We start from the raw sequence: 18068 nt of genomic DNA, 5'->3' as shown, positions 1-18068 counted from the left end.
GATCAGAATTTGCCTTCTCCTGGAGAAAGAACTCATTCACCTAGAGGGATCCTGAGGTTGTATCATCTTATCCAGAACTTGAATCAAAGATCAAAGGAAAACTATAGATATGGTTATAAGTATGTTACACAAAGATTCAAAGGCAATTATAATTCAGCATTCTGGGAATTTGTCCTGCCTTAGCAGGGCTCAAAGGAGAAAAGGAAAAATATACCCATTTGAATGCAGAGTTCCAAAGAATAGCAAGGAGGGATGAGAAAGCCTTCCTCAGTGATCAGTGCAAAGAAATAGAGGAAAACAATAGAACGGGAAAGACTGGCGATCTCTTCAAGAAAATTAGAGACACCAAGGGAACATTTCATGCAAAGATGGGCACAATAAAGGACAGAAATGGTATGGACCTAACAGAAGCAGAAGATATTAAGAAGAGGTGGCAAGAATACACAGAACTATACAAAAAAAGATCACAACCCAGATAATCATGATGGTGTAATCACTCACCTAGAGCCAGACATCAAGTGGGCCTTAGGAAGCATCAGTATGAACAAAGCTAGTGGAGGTGATGGCATTCCAGTTGAGCTATTTCAAATCCTAAAAGATGATGCTGTGAACCTGCTGCACTCAATAAGTCAGCAAATTTGGAAAACTCAGCAATGGCCACAGGACTGGAAAAGGTTAGTTATTGTTCCAATCCCAAAGAAAGGCAATGCCAAAGAATGTTCAAACTACCACACAATTACACTCATATGCTAGCAAAGTAATGCTCAAAATTCTCCAAGCCAGGCTTCAGCAATACGTGAACCATGAACTTCCAGATATTCAAGCTGGATTTAGAAAAGGCAGAGGAACCAGCGATCAAATTGCCAACATCTGTTGGATCGTTGAAAAAGCAAGAGAGTTGCAGAAAGACATCTACTTCTGCTTTATTAACTATGCCAAAGCCTTTGTGTGGATCACAACAAACCATAGGACAACAGACTGGTTCCAAATCAGGAAAGGAGTACTGTTAAGGCTGTATATTTTCACCGTGCTTATTTAACTTATATGCAGAGTACATCATGAGAAATGCTGCACTAGATGAAGCACAATCTGGAATCAAGATTGCCAGGAGAGATACCAATAACCTCAGATATGCAGATGACACCACCCTGATGACAGAAAGCGAAGAACTAAAGAGCCCCTTGATGAAAGTGAAAGAGGAGAGTGAAAAAGTTGGCTTAAAACTCAACATTCAGAAAACAAAGATCATGGCATCTAGTCCTTTCACTTCATGGTAAGTAGATGGCGAAACAATGGAAACAGTGGCGGACTATATTTGGGGGGCTCCAAAAATCACTGCAGATGGTGACTGCAGCCATGAAATTAAAAGATGTTTGCTCCTTGGAAGAAAAGTTATGACCAACCTAGACAGCATATTAAAAAGCAGAGACATTACTTTGCCAACAAAGATCCGTCTAGTCAAAGCTATGGCTTTTCCAGTAGTCATGTATGGATGTGACAGTTGGACTATAAAGAAAGCTGAGCGCCAAAGTATTGATGCTTTTGAACTGTGGCTCTTGAGAGTCCCTTGGACAGCAAGGAGATCCAACCAGTCAATCCTAAAGGAAATCAATCCCGAATATTCATTGGAAGGACTGATGCTGAAGCTGAAACTCCAATACTTAGGCCACCTGACGCGAACAACTGACTGATTTGAAAAGACCCTGATGCTGGGAAAGATTGAAGACGAGAGGAGAAGGGGACAGCAGAGGATGAGATGGTTGGATGGCATCACCGACTCAATAGACATGAGTTTGAGTAAGCTCCGGAAGTTGGTGGTGGACCGGGAAGACTGGCGTTCTGCAGTCCGTGGGGTTGGACACGACTGAACGACTGAACGGACCTGAACCAGGGCCTTTGGTTCCCCTCCGAACCACGCGAGGGCAGCAAAGTGCACACTCGGAGAGGGCCGGTGCTTGGTGGTTCCTCCCAGAAGCCTCCGGGGCAGGGGGCTATAAAAGAGAGTGCGAACTTCCGCTCCTTCACCGGAGGGAGAGCGGGCTGGAAGTTAGGTTACTGTTAATTGCTGTGTGGTGTTGTGTGTGTGGGGGGTGGGGGGCGGCGCGTGTAGGCCGAGTGTGTGAGTGGACGCGTGAATGTGTGAGTGGATGAGTTAATGTGTGAGTGCGTGTGCCTGCCCATGCGCCTCCTCCCCCGGCCTACACGTTGATCTTATTTGATCGGGTTGTGACTCCAGCCCCGCCGGGCCGACCCGAAATGAAAAGCTTCCCTCCTGCGAAGCCCTTCCTCGGGGCGCTGTGCAGCGAGGCCCCTTGGGCGGTGGCAACGCCGTGGCCCCGGAGGTTCCGGAGCCGGTCCTATGGTGCCCGGCGCTCAGAAGTGATGAATTGATCAGATAGACGAGGCCGGTCTTGTCCCGCGCCATTGATTATCGAGGCGATTCTGATCTGAGCCCGGCCCCAGGGCACGGCCGCCCGTGGCGTTGGGGATAACGTGTCGACAGTCGATAGCGGGCTGGATGGAGTCTTTGGCGGGCCGTCGAACTAGGCGTCGACTCGCCCGCAGGCGGCGAAGCTGAATTGGGACAGAGACCTAGTTCTCTGCTGCAGTTTTACTTTTCTAGGCCCCCCCCCTTTTTTTTTTTTTCTTTCTTTAGGCCCACCTTGTCATCATGACTCTTGCGTGTGATACCAACACTTGTGCCCTCGGTCTAAAGAAACTATACAGCGCCTGCCCGTGGAGGCATGTAGGTGTATACGCATGTCTATATATGTGTGTATAAGGGCTTCCCAGGTGGCTCAGCGGTAAAGAATTCGTCTGCAGTGCAGGAGACCCTGATTCGATCCCTGGGTTGGGAAGATCCCCTGGAGAAGGAAATGGCAACCCACCCCAGTATTCTTCCCTGAAGAATCCCATGGACAGAGGCGCTTGGCGGGCTACAGTCCATGGGGTGGGAAAGAATCAGACATAATTTAGTGACTAAACAATATATGTGTATATATGTTCATAAGAGAACTTGGAAAGCTTATAAGAATTCAGATTCCAGGGACCCGCACCAGATTTACTGAATAATAATTATCAGAGAGGTCTAGGAATCTATTATTTAAAGCCTCCATGCATGGATCGCAGTAATAAATTTTTTGATTTTCAGTATCAACTCGCATGAGGTGATTATCCAGAGAGTCACCCCTCTCTGCTACTTCCAGCCCTTCTAAATAATGAGAACTGAAAATATTGCCACTTAGCTAAACACTATGAATAAATTGGAGTATCTCTGTAGAAGAGGGACTGTTAGTTTGGTGGAATTTAAGGACCCTGCACTTGAGTACCAAACAAGCCCTTTCACGTCTGATTTATTCAACAGTGCATATGCTGTCCAAGTTTAGAAATGGGAACTTAAATTGGACAATATTCTAAAGGGTCTGTCATTTCTTGCTCATTCTGACAGCAGGTTCCTGTGAGTGGCTTGTAATTTTAGAAACCACGTTAATGCATTAGTTTTTAGGTACTTTCAGACCCTAGGATCAGATTGTTAAGCTCTGTTTGTAAGAATCAGGGGCTATAAATCAAGGCAACCAAAAAAGAATTGACTCCCAGGCAAGGAGACAGCAGAGTTAAGACAATGAACAATGGCAAGGAAGAAGGACCAGGGAGACTGAGCTCTCATGGAGAAGGAGAGCCCAGCAAGTGACTAAATCCAGAAGGTCTGAAATCCTGTTAAGTGTGACCTCTGCATTAATATTAATGCCACAAAGAGCTACTAAAGTTAGTGTCTGTAAGTTCATTGAGAGAATGGACAATGCCCATTCTTGTCTCCCTAACAATTAGCTCAGCACCTGACACATGAAAAGTTTTCAAGAAAGGTTGAATGGCTATGTATCTGTATGGTTTGAATGGCTCCAGTTTACAAAGTGTGAATACCTGTCTCCTGCCAAAAACAGTGCTGTTCTGTCCTAAATCCTTATCGTTTCGGCAAGATGACCGAATTGCAAATATTGCCCAATAGGATTAGTTTCTAGAAGTTGAGAAACTTCCATATTTTAAGAGTAGTCAAGTGGCAACTTGTAGTTTGCGGGTAACACATACTCCAGGCTTCAACTTACACAAATCTATTTAATGGAGGTGGTCGGCGGGATGTTCCATAATGATTAATTAGTCCAGGGGCCTGTCAACACTTAGGTGGAGAAGAAACCACCATCATTCTTTCGGGAGTACCCTCCATTGGTGGCTGCAGTGTGAGGGGACACTGTGGAGAAAAGAAGGAATGGGCTGTGAATTTAAGATCTGTTGCCTTTTCTGGGAATTTGTCACCCATACTTTTTTTTTTTTTTTGTCACCCATACTTTTACAGGGACCATGGAGAAGGTTCTAACAGCTAGGGAAGCACAGAAGACTGATGGGAGGTAGCTGTAGGTCTTTCCCCAGGTTTCTGTCCTTTGCTGAAAATTCTTGTCCATTTGACCTAAGGCTAAGGCAGAGGCTCTGAAACTGAATTCATTTCCTAGCTCTACAGTCAGCATGTCTGCTGGCATTAGCCTGATATGTACCTGACTCAGTTATCCCTCATGTTCCCTAATAGCCAGCCACCTCAACTCTGTGATTCCTGTGTTCATTTAGAAAAACTCTTGCACCACCCATCTTCCTCCCATTCCTCAGTCTTCTAACCCTTACCTATGGATCCCTGTATGCTGTGAATAGACTCCTTCTTAGGGTTGATCCAATGTCTGATGTTAGCTCTGGAAGTGATGGGAGGTGGTTGGGGAGCAGGTAAAAATTCTCCAGGGAATTGGGTCTTGATTCTGGAAGATGTGGGAAGAACAGGGGAGAATGAAATCAAGAGAAGGTAAGGAGGGAAGGAGTTGCATGCAGCCTCAAAAATATAGCAACCAAAGGCCCTTTCTGGGCTCTCAACCAAATTTTTATATGGATGAGCCCAATTTTGGAAGATCTCTTCATTTTAGGAAAAAAAAAAAAAAACCCACAGAAATTGTATTACAGATACAGAAGTAAAAAAAAAAAATGCAAAAATCTATACAAATAAGAACCTATTGATTATTTCCCAGGTGACAGTTTACCTTACTTGATTGGATGGCATTGTTCTTAGGGTGAGGCTCTGCCTCCACCACTTACCTGCGGGTATCCTGGATGGTCTCCTGGTGTGTGAGTATCTCACTTTTGTTCTTGAATGTCCCTGTGTGGTGGTTGTACAAGGCTGCTAAGCGGAAATCCAGGTCATCCTTCGGTATCTACAGAGGAGGCCAACCCCCTCAGGGTTAACTTGCCACCTGTGCACCCATTCTAGTCTGGTTCTATAGGGCTCTACTCTTCTCCCAAAGCAGAGTGAACCCTTTTTGGGCCTGAGACCCACCAGCTCTTTACACACCAAATTACTGTACATGATGACTTCTTAAATCTTGTCCATATAGAATTGTTTTGTGGTTAAGTCTAAGGAGTGGGAAGCTCTCCTGGAGACATGGGAACCACTTGAGCTTAATGGGCCTTACCTCATTCATGGTTATAATGAAAAGTCTAATGAGAGAATGATTTGCTCCAAATAATTAACTGCAGCAAAACTCAAGCCTTTTGTCTTCCCATAGCCCTGATAAAGTTGGTATTTGGTTTTAGATTTGATAGGATCTTGGATTGGGGGCAAGATAAAGCTGCTAAAGCAGTCAGGGACAGACTGCCTTTCAAAAAGGATAGTCATTAATCCTAAGTGGATATAATGAGAAATAGCATTTCAATGCTAGGTACCTCTGAATAAAAAAACAAAACATCCCGTTTCATGGAGGTAATTGTGGGAGTTGAGCTGAGTCGACACCAGGGTTCTTGTTGCTGAGCAAGGTGAGTTGGGTTTTTACATGGCAGTTTCTGCAAAAGAGAAACCACACCCACACTTGGTTACCGAAGGCCTTGCTGATGTGGTAGCATCAGTGACATCCATCCCCTCCTGCCATTCCATTTTAATTGAATCGAGACATCTAAATGAGAAGGATGATATGGGGCAAGCCTCCCAGCCTTTTGACTCTCCTAAGTTTTCTCTTAGAACTGACAGAAATGGGCCAGGAAGACAGGGAAGGGGGTGAAGTGGGACATGAAGTGAAGGATGGGGAGCAGACAGGCAAAATGAGCTCAGGTTCAGAAGTCCTGAGTTTGAGGAAGAGGTAAGATATTCTAACTCAATATGCAGTTGTTGGAGTAACAGCTGAAGCCTCCCAAAAAGAATCTGACCAAAAAGGAAGAGGTGGTTCATGAGGACTGCACAATATTATAATGGGGTTGGCTGTGGGCAGTCAGAGACAAGAGAATCGGGAGAGGAGAATCAGAAGAGAACAGTGTCTAGACAGGTGAGAAAAAAATTTCGGTAAGCAAGGAAGGGTCATTGTTTCTGCAGGAATGTAAAAAAGTTCATTAAATGTTTGGTTCTCTCATTAAAACCCTGCAAGTATGAGTATGAAAAGCACACAGCTGATTTCTACATCACATGTAAAATGCCATATTGCTCACCACTGTGTCCCCAGTACCCAGCACAGCGACCTAAGACATGGTGTTCTAAAATGAGATGCTAACTGAATCAATGACTGAATTCCAGTGAGTACAACTACAACCTAGTAGAAATCTCATTCATCCTATCTGATGTTGGAACCTTCATCCCCAGTATATGACACAGTGTGCGTGACTCAGCTCAATCAGGCATTAATTGAATGGTGGACCAGGCACTATGCTATCACCAAGAAAGATGAAAAGGAGATGGGAATGTTACATATGATGCAAGCACAGGTAGCTCTTCCAGTCCTCCAAGGCTGCATAAGCCTCATCATCCCTATAAGCAGAAGGGTGAGATGGCCTTTCACTGAGAACGTCAAGCATGTCAAGCATGAGTTGCCATCTTCACTATCCATTTTCTGTCCATTTCAGAGAAAGGGAAGTCCCTTTTATTCAAGAATAACTCTTCCTTCCTGAACCCAGCCCTTCCTGGTACTTTAGGGACCTGTGCTATCCTGGCATCTGTGTCCAGCTTTTCCTCATCCTTTCATCACTGTCTGGCTTCCACTCTACGATGTTCCTACTGAACCAGCCTTCTTTCAGAGTCAACACATACTACTCTCCACTTCCTCTCCCACCCCTTTTCCATCCCCTTTCCATCCCAATACAGTCTGACCTCTGCCTCAAGCATCCACTGAAACTACTCGTGCTAATGACCTTTGTGGTTAGGTCAAGTGGATCATTTCTAGACCTGATCTTATTTGACCTCAGTGGTTTCTGGTGCCACAACTCTGATTCCACAAAATGTTCTCTCCATCCTGCATGGGTCTAGCTCCTCCTGGTTTTTCTCCTGCATCTGGCTATTATGTCTCAGCTTCCTTCTCAGCTCTGTTTTCTCTCTCTGCCCCTGAGTGGGATTCTCCAGGGGTTTCATTTCTCTTTCTGACTCTCACATTCACTGGATGAGCTCATTCCCTCCTATGGCTTCAAGTACCACTCTGTGAATACTGTGGCTTCCACACATCATCAGCCCACAGCCCTAACCATGTCGTCTACTCTTCATCTCCACAGAGTGTCCCACAGGCACCAAAAAACAACAGCTATATCATTGATCTCAATGTCATTCTCCCCAAACCTTCTTTTCCTGGACACCTCATTCAGTAAATGGTATCAAGCCCTCAGACTCTTGAGAGTCCCTTGGACTGCAGGGAGATCCAACCAGTCCATCCCAAAGGAGATCAGTTCTGGGTGTTCATTGGAAGGACTGATGCTGAGGCTGAAACTCCAATACTTTGGCCACCTCATGCGAAGAGTTGACTCATTGGAAAAGACCCTGATGCTGGGAGGGACTGGGGGCAGGAGGAGAAGGGGACGACAGAGGATGAGATGGCTGGATGGCATCACCGACTTGATGCACATGAGTTTGGGTGAACTCTGGGAGTTGATGATGGACAGGGAGACCTGGCGTGCTGTGATTCATGGGGTCGCAAAGAGTCGGACACGACTGAGCGACTGAACTGAAGCCCTCAGAAACCTAGGAGCCCTCCTAGACTGGCCACTCTCTTGGGCCCATATCCAGTCAGCCACAAAGCCCCATCAGTCCTGCCCTTTGCATCTTACCGCCACCCGCTGCATCACTGCTTTAGGGTCCATTACTCCTCCTGGACCATTATGAAACACACATACACGCAAACACATTCCAACATGAATCAAAGACAGGTGTATAAAGCATGACCTGGTGTTTGATACTTCTTTCCCACTCTATACCTCACGTCTCTTCATAGAAGAGTTTCCTAAATAGGGCAAAGCGTTGCTTGGTGGAATCTGGGCCTGTGCAAGCCCCGTCATACTATTCATTGCTTAGGTCCGCAAGTGCCCCTTGTTCCTCTGGACTAGAGCGCCACTTCCCTCTGCTCAAAAGCACCTGTGAAAGGTGGGGAGACCTGAATATGGGATCATTGAGGCAGGCAGAAAACAAACCTCTCCCGTACCTGACTCAGTGTCCTCACCAGGGTTAAGCTACCACTTCTTCCGGTCAGGCCGACAGAAGAGTGAGGTCGACCCTACTGGGTACCTGCGTAAGAAACCTCAGTACCTTGGAAGCCCGCGACTTTCCCAAGTAGGAATCATCTTTATCCAACGCTGAGTTCTGGAAAGGGTCTGGGGTGAGAGGCATGGTAAAACGCCGAGCGAGGCGCTCTTAAGAGGGATGAGAGACCCGCGCAGCCGCACACAACCTAGCACGCGGAGGAGCCCGGATCCCAATTGTTTGGAACGCCAATTTCAGTTGCCAGGCAACTGCTCGGCCTTCTGTGACTAAGGCGAAGTCCCTCCGAGAAGGGCGCCACCTGGCGGTCTAACGCGGGAGGCCCCTCGGGCTACTGGGAACACAGAGGCGAAAGAGCCACCGAGTGTGCTCGGGAGCCCTGGATTTGCACTCGTGGGCCGTCGGTGAAAAACGCCGGCCTCCCATCTTACAGATCTTCTGCAAAAGACTTCAGTTTAGGAAAGAATTCGTAAAAGATAGCCAGCCCTGAAATGTCCTTCTCCTTGGAATCTTACGAGAGGATTTCTCAGAGCGATGACAGAATGGGGCTATCAAAAGACAGAGGAGTCCAGGTGTGTTTGGAAAATTGCCCAGCTAAGGCAAACTCTCCTTGCTTAAACTCGGCTTGACTATATGAGTCCTAGGGCTTCGCACAGGACTGGTTGTAAATTCACAAATGGGTTTGGCGTGGTGGAAGTAAGACCCCCAGAAGCAGCTGTTACAGTAGGTAACACCTACCCGGGCCAATCTTCCAGGCTATAATCCCTGGAGGAGAGACATCATCGCGGTCATTTTTCTGTCGCTTTTACCAAGATGCTTAATAAGTGTATGCAGAACGCCACGTCTGCAAAATTAGTGATGCTCATAGGTAGCCGATGGCCCGAAATAATGAATTTGGTGGCGATGGCTTGGAGTTTGTTTCCACCGCGTTCTTTGCATGAGCCTTGTGCGCGCCTGCTGGGCCGGTTGCAGAACCTGGGCGCGTGTATTTCTGGGCGGCGCGCGCTAGCGGCGGCGGCTGCCATGGCGACCGGCAGGTGAGCGGCAGAGGAGCGCGTGGTCCCTGCCCAACCCGCGCGAAGGGAAAGAGGAGGCGGTTGCCAAGGCGACGTGGGTAGGAGGAGGATAAGAGAAAGGAGGGAGGAGGAAGGATGGGCGGCCTTGGCGTAGCCGCAGGGAGGTGACTGAAGCGAGCCCAGCCCCTTACATCCTGCCCCCTGTAAATCTCCCTCCCCTTTTTTTCCGCCTTCTGCCAGCAGTAGCTGCAGCCGCAGCACCTGAGCCGCTGCTGCCGCTCGCTCGGAACAACACTATGGCTGAGCCTGGCCACAGCCTCCATCCCTCTGCCAGAGGCAGGGGAAGACCTGAGCCGCGCACACTCCGGCTTCTGCGGCTGCTGCTCTGGGTTGGGACCGCCTTCCAGGTGACTCAGGGAGCGGGACCGGAGCTTCACGCCTGCAAAGAGGTACTGTCCTCCCCGACCCGACCCCACTTAGGTCAAAAAAATCTTGGATCCCGGCGGAGATCTTGGGGACTTAGACACAGTTTCAGAGGGCACGGAGTTTAGGTTCTCTGGGGACAGGGGGAAGAAGGAAGAGGAGCAGACTGGCGTCATGGAGGGGCCACCCCGTTGGAGGACTCACAGAATAGATCACCCTCAGAGCTTGGACTGCTGAGCTCGGGAAAGGTCCCACCTCCAAGGAGCTCAGGAGGGACTCGAGTCCCTGGGCTCGGAACGAGGGGAGAAGACATGAGTTGTTTCCCAGCTGAAATGAAATTACTTAAAAGTGGTTGAAAACAAAAGATTATGTACAGAGGGGCAAAATAGAAAGTGGAAAAGGAGAGAAGTGGGGTAAGAAAGGAGTTTGGAAGGCTAGAGGAAAGTAATGGATGGAAGTGGGAATACTTGTGATCGTATCATGGCTTCAAGGAAGGCATGTAAAGGTGGGAGGTCTGCGAGAGGGACTGAAGGATCCCATCACCTCTGTCCCCTTGGTAGTCATCTGGTTATCTTGTGGGCTGCTAAATCCGGTTTATAGCTTGCCTCCCCCAGTATGCTTGCTTCAGTGTATCTGACAGTGCATGACCCACCTTTGGTCAGACTGTTGAGTTCCTTAATATCTTGCTTCCTGCCAATCTCTAGTTTCTTTCTCTGGACTTTTGCTAACATATGTCACAAGTCTTTTTCAAGTGTTTCTAAAATGTTGCCAACATAATTCAGAGAATAAGTAGTGAATGTCTTCCAACCAAAAATGCCTTTCAACATTCTTTTGGAGGGATACAAAAAGGTATGAAGGGGTAATGAAACTCAGTAGTTTCTATAGTATAGAAATAACAGTAATTTGTTGTGTTTTGAGTAACTTTTTTTAACCATATGGTGGAGGCAACAACAACATATTTTTAAGAATTACATGAAAGGCATGGGGAGAAGCAAAATAAAAATTACTGTTATCTATGTGAAATGTGAAAACCTTCATAATACATTAAGAGTCTAGCCCTGTATAATTAATTTAAAGTGTCATACTTGGTTAAGGTTTTGAGAGGTTGAAATATTTATAAGTTGTCAGTATTAACTACTGATTAGCAAAAACAACCCCATCCCATATGGAAATGTATTATTATGAAGCTATTCTAAACATTTGGCTTCCAGAGTAGCTCAGTGGTAAAGAATCTGCCTGCCAAGAAGGAGACACAGGTTCAATCCCTGGGTCAGGGAGATCCCCTGGAGAAGGAAATGGCAACCCTCTCCAGTATTCTTGCCTGGGAAATCCTATGGACAGAGGAGTCTGGTAGGCTACAGTCCCTGGGGTTGCAAAGAGTTGGACACAACTTAGTGACTAAATAACGACAACATTCTAACCATTAGACTATCTACAACACAATCGATCATGAAGAAATGAGAGGGTGGGAAAAGAGATTTTTGTGTGTGAATAAATATACCTCATGAATATTTACTGATGAATGTGAATGAGTGACTCCAGTCACTCCAAAGTTTACCAATGGAAATTTACCAATGGTAACTTGTGTCAGTCCCAGCAATGTCCTGCCCTGGATCATCCATATTTTCACTTAGCCACTTCATGACCTGTTTTAAAGATGGCTGGGAATAGGATGATTTTGTCAGTGAATGTGGCTTACTGGCCTTGGTGGTCTGTGGTCTAACCAATCAAGATAACCAGTTCCATCAAGCAAAGTCACTTGCCTAAGAATCCAACATTGGAGTCCCCTGAGTGGAAGGTAAGAATCTTACAGTTCAACTACCACTTCTTGTTGAGATCTTTGGCAAATATGAGACATTTAGGAAATTAAACACATTGTATCATCTTGCTTCCTAGGGAGGGAAGAATACTGATATTTGAGAGCTCTAACTTGTGTACAAATTTTGCCTTTAGTCCTTTTAAAATGATTGACATTTGCCTAAGCAAAAGGCCTTGCCACAGAGCATAAATTGAGGGCAGTGGAAAGCTATGGAGATCAACATACTCAACAGGCAGGTTCCAGTTCCTGCCTGTTACTTACTACCCAGTTTTTAGATCTGTAGAATAGGTATTTCAATAATGCCCAACTCAAAAAAGATTGCTTTGAGGATTGAAAGAGAAAATACAGTTAAAACACAAATTCAAGTTACCTCACTCCATTTTCCATTCAGCTTCTTTACCATTAGATCCACAGCCCATGCTGGAGTGAAGGTGGCTTAGGAGTCCTGTTCATTGGCCACAGGTGTCAGCAAGTCTTGTTTACACTCTTCTTGAGCAAACAGTGGCTGCTGAACACCTTTGACTCCAAATCCATAAGGAAGAGAATAAACCCATTATTATAATATTCTTTGTTTGACAGTATGAACTGACCGAACAAGTTTTGGGGGCTTCCAATCCTAAATGGTGAAAAAATCAATTCAGGGTAGACTAACTCTTCCCTGTTCTTAATCTTCATATGAATTTCTTGTGAGTCAAGTACTCTTACCAGCCAAGGCCAAGTCTAATGACAGCAATACTGTTCCTGCCTTGTTTCTGAAATCTGAGGCATCCATCTGGACTGAATCAGGGAACAAAGAGGTTGAGGGTAAGGTCAACTGAGGAGGTAGAGAGCTGGGAGTTCTAGATTGCTATACATGTGCTGGGGCTTGGCGTTCCTTTCACAGTTTTAAAATAATCAGGGTCACCAGTGGAACTAAACAACCTGGGTGCTGTTTGTCCTCACGAATCATTTTTCAGCCCTGTGCTAGCCTGGGCTCAGTGCTAACTGAGAACCAAAAGAGCATTTCCTATAGCACAGTGAATCTAAATCAAATGAGAGAGGAGGAAAAAACTGCCTTTCCCAGATCTGTCTTGTCCTGAGGCTTCAGTGCTAATTGCCCCCAAAGGGATTTCCCATTCTGTGTTGAAGAGCCCATAGGGCTTCGGAATCTGGCAGAAGCAGATTGAAATAAACTTTGGTAAATGGATGGTGATGAGTCTGCCACTTGGTAAGGATGATACTTCAAGCAAGTTAATTAACTTCTGACCGCTTCAGATTCCTGATCTCTAAAATCAAGACGGTAGCAGGTATCTCACAAGGCTGTTGTGAGGATTAAATAGGACAACACATATAAAATGCCTAGTATATGCCCTTGATGTGTCACAGGTACTTCAGAAATATTGATTGGCAGGAAAGGTAAGCCCACAAATAATGACATATAAACGATAACATGGGGTCAACATGTGGCAAGCAATGCAGGAGTGGCAATCTAGAGTTTTACAGGAAAAGAAGAAAACATTTGAACAGTTGGCACTTGACCTGCTTCTGGAATAATCAGTAGAATTTCAGTGGGCAGAGATGGAGAGAGAGAGTGCTGTCTAGATAGAAGAGTCGGAGGAAAAGATCCTGAGAATTGCAAGTAAACCACGTGGCTGAAAGGTGGAGTAGGTGTGGGGTACAATAGAAATCAAAGTTGGCAAATGGGAAACTAAGTGAAGAATCAGTTTCTAGCAGAGATAGTGGATTAGCTTGAATATAAAGCAAATAAGGTTGGGGCTTCCCTGGTGGTCCATTGGTTAAGACTTCACCTGCCATTGCAGGGGTGTGGGTTTGATCCCTGATCAGGGAGCTAAGATCCCACTTGCCTTGTGGTTAAAAAGCCAAAACATAAAACAGAAGCACCATTACAAGTTTAATAAAGACTTTTAAAAATGGTCCATAAATCTTTTAAAAAAATAAAGTAAGTAAGTAAGGTTGAGGTAAGCCAAAAAGTGAGAGCAGAGAGATATGAGCAAGGAGACTAGTTCAAAAACTCTTGCAAAGGTCAAGGAGGAGCTAACAAAGGAACTGGACTAGGATGGTGGCAGTGGGATAAATAGAAAGACATAGGTGTTCATTGTAGCACTATTTACAATAGTCAAAGCATGGAAGCAATCTGAATGTCCATCAACAGAGGAATGGATAAAGAAGACGTGGTATATATGTACAATGGAATATTACTCACTCATCAAAAAGAATGGAATAATACCATTTTCAGCAACTTGGATGGACCTAGAGATTGCCATGCTGAGTGGAGTAAGTTAGAGGTGCAGAAACATCCTATGAGATCCCTTATATGCAGAATCTAAAGAGATATGATACAAATGAACTTATTTACAAAACAGAAATAGACTGGTAGGCTTAGAGAACAAACTTACGGTTGAGGGAGAAGAAGGACTGGGAGAAGGGATAGCTAGGGAATTTGAGATCAACATGTACACACTGCTATATTTAAAATGGATAACCAACAAGGACCCATCGTAAAGCACAGGGAACTCTGCTCAATGTTATGTGGCAGCCTGGATGGGAGGGGAGTTTGGGGAAGATTGGACACATGTATATGAATGGCTGAGTCCCTTTGTTATCCACGTGAAACCCTCACAACATTGTTAATCGGCTATACCCCGATACAAAATTAAAAGTTTAAAATAATAAAAAAAAAGAAAGACATAGATATGAAAAACATGCTGAAGTTAGAGGTTAGAGAATTTGGCAACTTGATCAAAGGAGTTGAGTGGGTCGATGGGAGGATTAGGCAAGATAATGCTTAAAGTGCTTTGCAAAATGCATAGCATAGAGTAAGTGCTTAGTAAATGTTGTGCTTCTGAAACCATCTGGCATTGTTTCAGGGGCTCCAAAGAACTTCCGTAGCACAATTTATGTCTCAGTGCAGAAAAGAATTCAACAAGTGGCAAAGTGATAGATAAGAAGTGATTTATTAGAATAGGATGCTTGTGAGGCTTACGGGCAGGTAGGCGAGAGATGCCACACCCCAAGAACTTACTGGGCTACAGTTTTATAATCAAAGGGAAAGTGGGGAGGGGGAGAAGAACTTCTTTGTCTTTCTTGAGTAGATGTCATGCTTCCATCATCAGCTCTTTCTCCAGATTGAGCAGGGGAGTTTTCTTGTCCCTCATGGTCAAGCTAGGTCCACAAGTTATTGTTTTTCATGCAGAGAGCATGTTCTAGGGATCATTAACCTAGTGAGCTCACTGGGCAGGATGTGGGTCTTATGCCACCATTGTTTTATTGTCTGCAGCTTGTCTCTTGCTTCTATTGCATGGTTTTGTTTCCAAGCCTGCCTGGTTTTTCGGTTAATCTCTTGAGTAATCATTAACTAACAGGGGTCTCCCATATTTTTCCCACCTACAATCCCCTAGTGGGATTAACTATATAATCACCTATTTATCCCTTTACTCTGTCCCTATGACTTCTTATTGTTTTATGATCAGCTTTTAAAAAACATAATGGGAACTTTATTTTAAATCATTAGATGGTCTTGAATGGTGTCATTTTAATGAGGAATTGAATGAACTACCTACCTTGGCTAATCCCTATTGTCAACCCTTTCACTTTTACAAGTTAAAGTAATGTATGCTCATAACAGTAATACTAATTCACACTTAATGAGTTCTAAGTGACCGACACTCATTAACTCACTGAGTCTCTATGAGGTAGGTCATATGAACACCCCACCCCTTTTCCCCTCTCCCACACCATTATTTCTCTCCTCTTTCCTGCTTTATTTTTCTCCACAGCACTCTTTACTATCTGACATATATTTTACTTATATACATATGTGTGCATATACATGCACAGTCATGTCTGCTCTTTGCAACCCTGTGGGCTGTAGCCCACCAGGCTTCTTTGTCCATGGAATTCTCCAAGCAAGAAAACTGGAGTGGGTTGCCATTTCCTCCTCCAGTGGATCTTACTGACCCAGGGGTAGAACCTGCGTCTCTTGCATCTCCTGCATTGGCAAGAGGATTCTTTTCTACTGCGCCACCTGGGAAGCTGTGCATATGCGTATGTATGTGTATTTTAATTGTCCATTTCTTTTGACAAGAATGTGAAGTTTCTGAGGGCTGATATTCTTGTATGTCTTATTTATTTTAAAATATGTTTATTTTATTCTTGGTATTACTTGGTATTTATTTTTGGTTGTACTCAGGCTTTGTCTAGTTGTGCAGAGTAGAGGTCACTCTCCACTGTTGCACGTGGGCTTCACACCGTGGTGGCTTCTGCTGTCGTGGAGCTCTGGCTCTGGGCACACTGGCTCCAGAAGCTGTGGTGCAGGGGCTTCCGTTGCCTGCAGCACGTGGGATCTTCCCAGACCAGGGATCAAACCCGTGACCCCTGCCCTGACAGGCGAGTTCTTAACCACTAGACTACCAGGGAAGTTCCTCTTGTATATTTCATTCACCTCTATATTTCCAGTGCCGGCCATGTAGTAGATGCTCAGAAAGTTTCCTGAATGAATCCCCATTTTATAGATGATGAAACTAAGGCGAAGAGAGGGTAGCCTGCCCAAGGTGACTTGGCTGCTCTTATAAAAGAGCAGGAATTCCGGCAGCTGGGCTCTTAATCACCATTGCTATTCCCTGCCTGTCCTAGTTACAACCCAAATTGTGCTGTGGGTATAAGCTAAGAAGTCCAAGTTTCCCCTCCCACCTGCAAATCCCCAAAGGCTCACCTCTGTCAACACTTGCTTAAATATATTCTTCTCGAAATGTTTTTTGCCTATTCAAGCACATCTGGCTTTTCTTTTGCCCTTTCTGTACAAATCAGATCAAAATATTTGTCTTATTCTTTATTTTACTGTTTTCATCACTATAGGTCTACTGTGATGCATTGTATGTGTGTATTGTGATTTATTGAAACAGAAACTTAGTGAGTAGGTTGATTCCAGCTGCGTTTGTGGCAAGAATGCTGCTGTGAACATCCTCCTGATGCAAACTTGTTTGAGTCCGCTGGTAGACAAATTCTTAAAAGCCGAAATCATGGGTCAAAGAGTCCAAGTGTTTAACACTTTGACTGATGTGTGTCAAGTTGGCAGCATGGATTTTCAAAGAGCATGAGGCTCCTCCATCTGCAGCTGATGGAGGAGGGAGGCTTTGGCTGTGAGAAGGGCAGTCAGAGTTCCTTCTCACCCGGAAATCGCAGAAACCTGGAGAGCCTGTCAGCCTTACCAAGCTGGCAGCTGGTCCCAGGCAGCACAGCTGGGCCTGATGCTAATTTTGCCAAATTTCCTGAAAATAAGTTGATCCAACTCATAGCTTTTTCTCAGTCTGTATTGTACCTCCAGTAAGTGATAAAAGTTGTGCCATTTGTCACATTTCTTCTTAAGCTTTCCTTCTATGTCACAGAAGATAAAGCACAGAACAGATAATTATTGTTAGCGCTTGACAGCCGCTGAAAAAAACTATATTTTTCATACTTCCTAGGCTCTCCACTGTTCAAATTCCTTTATCACCTGTTTTTCTTCTTTAATTTGTCATGTACCATTAAAGGCACTTTTAAAAAGACCCATAGAACTATGCAGCAGGAAAAGTAAATAAATAAATTGTGTTTCCTAGGCCTGATTATCTGATTGTGATTATCTGATTCTTACTGATGATACAAAATAAAATACAAAAAAAATGATCGGGCTTTCATATAATAAGCCTGCATGCTAACTGGAGCATTCCTCTTCTTACCCTGTGTTGAACAATAAAGGAAAGCTATTTCTGAATTCAAAAGAAAACTGAAATTGGCTGATTTTCTGCTTGAAATTGATTACTTCACCCTCCAACTGCAATCATCTGACAATAAGAGTGGCTAGTTAGCCACTAAGAGAAAAGATAAACGGAGCATGAGTTGTATCTGTTCATCTGACTTTGTTCAAATTCTCATAAGGATGGCTCTGGCTCAGGATTGGCGTTGTTTAGTCACTAAGTCGTGTCCGACTCTTTGTGACCCCATGGGCTGTAGCCCACCAGTTTCCTCTGTCCTGGGATTTTCCAGGCAAGCATACTAGAGTAGGTTGCCATTTTTTTCTCCAGGGGATCTTCTCAACTCAGGGATCAAACGTCTCCGGCATTGCAGGCAGATTCTTTACCACCGAGCCACCAGGGAAGCCCTTGGCTCAGGATAGCACTTGGGAAAAGTCAACATGTTAAGCCCTGTGCGATCCACAGACTAGATGCTCCATACATTTATTTATTTTTAATCGAAGGATAAGTGCCTTACAATATTGTGTTGGTTTCTGTCATACATCAAC

At 44.8% G+C, this 18068-nt stretch overlaps 2 protein-coding genes and 1 non-coding gene across 6 annotated transcripts in view; 2 read left to right on the top strand and 1 right to left on the bottom strand.

The window, feature by feature from the left end:
* Positions 1-2019: 2019 nt before the first annotated feature.
* Positions 2020-2451, top strand: LOC122437548. Its single transcript, XR_006268357.1, has one exon.
* A 1642-nt stretch (positions 2452-4093) lies between these two features.
* Positions 4094-12195, bottom strand: C2H1orf194 (chromosome 2 C1orf194 homolog). Of its 4 annotated transcripts, XM_043460450.1 has the most exons (6): positions 8582-8691; positions 8254-8410; positions 5755-5871; positions 5131-5246; positions 4672-4799; positions 4094-4246 (listed from the first exon to the last, which is right to left on the bottom strand). In XM_043460450.1, the coding sequence occupies exons 2-6, from the start codon at positions 8341-8343 to the stop codon at positions 4176-4178; spliced, it is 522 nt and encodes a 173-aa protein (XP_043316385.1). In that variant the 5' UTR covers positions 8344-8410; positions 8582-8691; the 3' UTR covers positions 4094-4175. The 4 variants fall into 4 exon arrangements, with proteins under 4 accessions (XP_043316385.1, XP_043316388.1, XP_043316386.1 ...); XM_043460453.1 differs by lacking the exons at positions 8254-8410; positions 8582-8691 and adding an exon at positions 12162-12195; XM_043460451.1 differs by lacking the exon at positions 8254-8410 and having other exon boundaries at positions 8582-8786.
* The window catches only part of ELAPOR1 (endosome-lysosome associated apoptosis and autophagy regulator 1), a 69310-nt gene continuing 61026 nt past the window's right edge, over positions 9785-18068 (top strand). Inside the window, exon 1 of the mRNA XM_043460449.1 lies at positions 9785-9998. Within this exon, the coding sequence (XP_043316384.1) occupies positions 9846-9998 (153 nt within the window). The 5' untranslated portion in view covers positions 9785-9845. The remainder of the gene's footprint in view (positions 9999-18068) is intronic.

The sequence above is a fragment of the Cervus canadensis genome, chromosome 2, assembly GCF_019320065.1.
Source record: "Cervus canadensis isolate Bull #8, Minnesota chromosome 2, ASM1932006v1, whole genome shotgun sequence".
Lineage (NCBI taxonomy): Eukaryota > Metazoa > Chordata > Mammalia > Artiodactyla > Cervidae > Cervus > Cervus canadensis.
Note: the sequence above shows the minus strand (reverse complement) of the source record. Positions and strands in the feature narration are given on the sequence as shown.

Coding starts and splice junctions, on each gene's coding strand:
- C2H1orf194 (XM_043460450.1), bottom strand. CDS start 8,343: ATGAATAGTATGACGGGGCTTGCACAGGCCCAGATTCCACCAAGCAAC. Junction 4,800..5,130: donor ACCATCCAGGATACCCGCAG/GTAAGTGGTGGA, acceptor CACATCTTCCAG/AATCAAGACCCAATTCCCTG. Junction 4,247..4,671: donor CAGCATACAGGGATCCATAG/GTAAGGGTTAGA, acceptor TTTTCTCCACAG/TGTCCCCTCACACTGCAGCC.